Source organism: Diceros bicornis, chromosome 35 (genome assembly GCF_020826845.1).
Source record: "Diceros bicornis minor isolate mBicDic1 chromosome 35, mDicBic1.mat.cur, whole genome shotgun sequence".
Lineage (NCBI taxonomy): Eukaryota > Metazoa > Chordata > Mammalia > Perissodactyla > Rhinocerotidae > Diceros > Diceros bicornis.
In genome coordinates this window covers 16983666-16988143 of record NC_080774.1, presented here as the reverse complement: position 1 = coordinate 16988143, position 4478 = coordinate 16983666, and the positions used below count along the sequence as shown (strand labels likewise).

The following is a 4478-nucleotide window of genomic DNA, read 5'->3' as shown; positions in this document are numbered from 1 at the left end:
CCCCACATCCAGCTGTTTGTGGACTGAAATCAGATTTAGAGTGTTGCTGGAGAAGGACAAGACTGATACAGCTTTGGAGCCCAAGTTCCTGTTGGGCTTCAAAATAGAGCCAGGCTCACTAAAGAGGGAAAAGAGATAGAAAAGAAATGAATTACAGGAACATTTTCAGTCTGTTTATATAAATACAAACCTAAATCACCCCAACTGCAGTCTCCTGTTCCACAGTACCTCCTCATCCTTCTTTCCTGCAGAAAGCAAAGGAAAAACTCTTCTCCCATTTTAACTACCACAGTGAACAGTAAAACAACTTTTGCCCCTCTACCCTGAAACTTTCCCACTCCTAACAGCTCAACTTCACTAGGACTCCTAAAACCCCAAGTTCTGGTAAAGAAAAATAATCCTTCAAAGATGTTATGGACCTAATGCTGCTCTTAAGATGGAGTCATCACCTACCAATTCAAACCTACCACACTCTTCTATGTAGCAGCAGCCTGACTGCTCAGAAATCCTACTTGTGTCTCCTAGGATCCAAAGTCTAAAACAAAAAGCCTTACCTCATGTGAACACTGAAAACAATATAGGGAAACTAGAAAGCCAGGACCTTCCTTTTAACTTCCCAAGATGGCTGAGGGTTATTTCAGCCTCTGGAATATTTCCTTTCTACCTACAAAAGCCAAGCCTGCCATATTGCTTTTCTTTACAGAAAAGATTTGTCTTCCTAAAGTTGATAGCAGGAAACCTTTAATGAAGGTTACTTATCCACAGCTTTAATTGGGTCTTTTAATGCAAGCTTCAATTCATGTTGTTAATTGGGTTTCTCACCACAGCTAGTTAAAGCACAGCACAGCAGGCTTACAAGTTTAAATTCCTGCAAAGACTTTATTAGAATCACATGGAGGGCTGCTGCTCAAATACTTTTTCCCTTTTAAGATTACCTTTAATCTTTAGTTTCCTTAGAGGCAAGGCAGGGGAGGGGCAACAGCCTAGAGGCCAGCAAATTTCTCATTAGCCCAACTTTATCAGCTTATTTCCACTTTAAAGCCATAGAAAGCTTAAAGTTCTATTACACATTCATCAGCTCCACCTGAGGCTTACGGCCCAAAACATTCTACAGCAACATCTTTTAACAAAATGAGCACTTACAGAATAGGGGTAAGATTTAATCCAAGTTTCTCTGCCATGCATTTCTCGACATGCATTTCTGAGTAGTATTCTTCCATGCACAACAGTTGGATGGGTGAGAATTAAAGACTCAAGACTTTGAATAGGCTAGTCTATTATATCCCCACAGAAATATCAAGGACTCATCCCCATGAACCTAGTCAAGATCAAATGATAGGCCATCTTCAACCCTAGATTATCTGAAACAAATCGTCACTAACACACACTTCTCCAACACATTTATTTTTTTTGAAAGGAATGGATTTTGAGGAGGAAAAACATGGGGCAGAAAGGTATGGAATAGAAAATAAATACAAATGTAAGCTGTTTTGCTAGTTGTTTTATAACCACAACAAATTAGTACAGAGAATGCCCCGTACAAAACAACACAATAAAGGTTCAAAGATCGAGGTTGTTCCCTTAGGCAAGGCTGAAGAATTCAGTCTCTGGTATTTGGAATTTAGGCTGCAGTCCTTGTTTTTGGATGGATCACTGGGTGTGTGGCACAGTCCATGCTTTTAACCAGATTTGAACAGCAGAATGGCCACTTGGCCCAGGTAGAAGTAGATGAAGTGTTTGGTTTCATGTGTCACATAACTACCGAAGTTCCTCCCCACAATGCAGTGCCAGGTGGGGTTGTACTTCTTGTCAAACTCCTGGGGGGTGGGGGAGAAGAAAAAAAAACACTAGAATTTTAGTGCTAAACCCGAAGTCCGAGTTTGCCTCCTAGATAAGCAGAGCCTGTAGGGGCAGAAAGGAGGAACATTAGCATCTGCAAATTCTTAGAAGGAAAGAATGTTCCCAAGCTCCAAATCGCCTACATAGTGCATTAATGCAAACATACTTGCAATCCCCAGCTAAGCTGGGGGCTGGGGAAGTAAAAGGCAGAAAGGGCAGCCTCAAAGACAGGGTGCTTTGTTACCATGGTAATTTCCCCTTCATAACTTCTATAATATTCTTATTCATTGACAGCAGGTGATCAACAGTTGTAGTTTATCCTGTTCTTCTGTGGTAACAGAACTATCCTTGTACTGTATGTCATGCACCCCCAAATCCAAGAAAATGATAAATATTTAGCCCCAAATACCCTATAACTCATTCCTTAACTGCACTCCAGTATCCTTGAAACCAAAAGACTTCCAAAAGGACAAAACCTCAATTAGCACCCCTACTATTGTGGATCCAGATTTAAGGGGACAAGATACTTGGCTTTCCACTGTTCCTTTAAGAATGTTGGAAGCAAGATCTGAGCCACCTGGTCAAATTTTATCCTTAATTATGATGTCAATAGTCGTCCTTTCCACCATCTGTCCTGATGGCGCCAATCTACCAGCTAGTCCACAAGGAGAGCAAACTGCAGGAACAAGTTTGCCCTATTTTCCCCACTCGAAGGGGCTCTGGGGACTAGACTGTCTGTGTTGAAATTTCTTCACTAGGTGACTACAAGCAGGGGCTGAAGCGAATCTTTCTCTATAAAATTCTTACACATCCCTGTTGTGAATTTCACAAAATTTGGCTACTCTTATATTGTATGCAGCGTGAAAGTGGTTTAAATCTATTAAAGGGAATAACATTCTTACAGGCGAGACGAATGCACTGCTGCGTTTCTCAAAAAAGGTATTTCGGTTCCGTCTTAAGTCTTTTATCTTCCCATTCTCAACTGGAACCCTCCCCGGCTTACGCTGCCAGCTTCCTTCCCTTCCAGAACACATAGCTCGGTGAAGTTGGCAGTCCTGCCAGCTTTCTACAGAGTGCCATTTACCAAGCCCCCACCCCAGCCCTCAACCACCACTACCACCCACTTTCCCTCGACTGCCGACTACAATTCCCAGTGGAAGGCTGGCAAGATCTCCCTCTGGCCCGGCTGGAAACACCCACGCAGCCCCCCCCTTCGGAACACCCAGATGGCTCCTCAGCGCAGAAATCATGCAGAAGGGGGAACCGCTGCTCCCCGATCCTAGAAACCGTTGCTAGGTGGCGCTTTCCCCCGCAGACCTGAGTAATAAAAAAACTTCGGGCGCCGAGGATCTGGTCTTCCCAAGAGGAGCGCAAAATTCATTTGCGTCCTTTCTGGAAACCTCTACACCCGAGCTGCCTTGCGTGCCCCCAAGGATCTCGGCCAGGCGCTTCGGGGACGCAGGATCGGAGAGAAGGAACTAAGTTGCGACTCGCCCCGGCTGCGCGCAAACGGCCCGCGCCCCCCGCCCGCGCCCCGTCCTCACCTTCTTAATATGGGCCGCAATGTCCTTCTCTATGTTGTATTTCTCCAGCGCCTGAGTAGCACACTCCACCGAGTCCTGTTGCATCTCCTCCGACATGTCGGCATTTTTGATGACGGCCTTTCGGTCGCACATGGTTACCTGCAGGGCGAGGCCCGGGCGAACAGTGAGGAGTTGGGGTGCAGACTGCGCCTGCGAGGCGCCAGCTCCCCCGGGACGCCCCGCCCGCCCCACGCCCCCCGGGACGACGCCTCCCACCCGACTTCTTCCCAAGAGGCGCGGGCCGCGCGGACCGACGGCGGGGGACGAAACCGGGTAGCGAAGCCCCCCGAAGCCCCCGAGTCTCTCACCGCGGAGCAGGGGCTGGCCAACTGCAACGGTCTCCTGGGGGAGGGGCTGGCGAGGCTCAGACTCGGCAGGAGCGACCCTCGCTAACGAAGCCGTGGCGCATCTAAGGAGCCCGACGGCCGCCGCCGCCGCCTAGTGCCTAGGCCCCGCCCTGCTCCCGCCGGCCCCGCCCCCCCGCCGAACGGCCCCATTGGCTTGACGCAGCTCCCAGGACTCTCCCATTGGCCGATGGACTCAATGGTTCCCTCAGGATCTTTCCCCTGCATTTTGTTGCAGACCACAATGCACCGCTCGCGGCGTCGGTTGCCGCGGCAATGGGCCGCACGCGGAGAGGTGGTGAGCTCAGCCCGAAGGTGGAGCTGGGGCGGGATCCCTGGGACCACCCAGCGGCTAGAAGCGTGCGAGGGGAACATCTGCCCGAGCCAAGGGAAGTGATTTCAAATTTACGGAGATTGTCCCAGAGTCGAGAACAATCTTGTGTTCTCGAACAAGGACAGTCTTAGGAGGTTGGGTGTCCTACGCACCCCTCACCTTCACCTCAGGTCAGAAGGATTTAGGGATTCTGACTGGGGTGGCCCATCCTTTCACTGAAAGGGTATCTCTGAAGCCGGGCCAGCTTCCTGGGCAAGTGAGCAGTACAGTCTCAGAAGAGGGGCCCCAGGGCTTGGTTTAATGTTCTACTGTCTCATTCTTGAAATTCTTAATTTTTTTCCACAAGAGATCCACCTTTTCATTTTGCGTTGGGCCCCG

The 4478-nt window shown here is 48.7% G+C and overlaps 1 protein-coding gene across 1 annotated transcript; it reads right to left on the bottom strand.

The window, feature by feature from the left end:
• Positions 1-1383: 1383 nt before the first annotated feature.
• On the bottom strand, positions 1384-3838 carry DYNLL1 (dynein light chain LC8-type 1). The gene is made up of 3 exons (XM_058531574.1): positions 3731-3838; positions 3384-3521; positions 1384-1817 (listed from the first exon to the last, which is right to left on the bottom strand). Exons 2-3 carry the CDS (start codon positions 3513-3515, stop codon positions 1680-1682), a joined length of 270 nt encoding a protein of 89 aa, XP_058387557.1. The 5' UTR covers positions 3516-3521; positions 3731-3838; the 3' UTR covers positions 1384-1679.
• Positions 3839-4478: the final 640 nt, after the last annotated feature.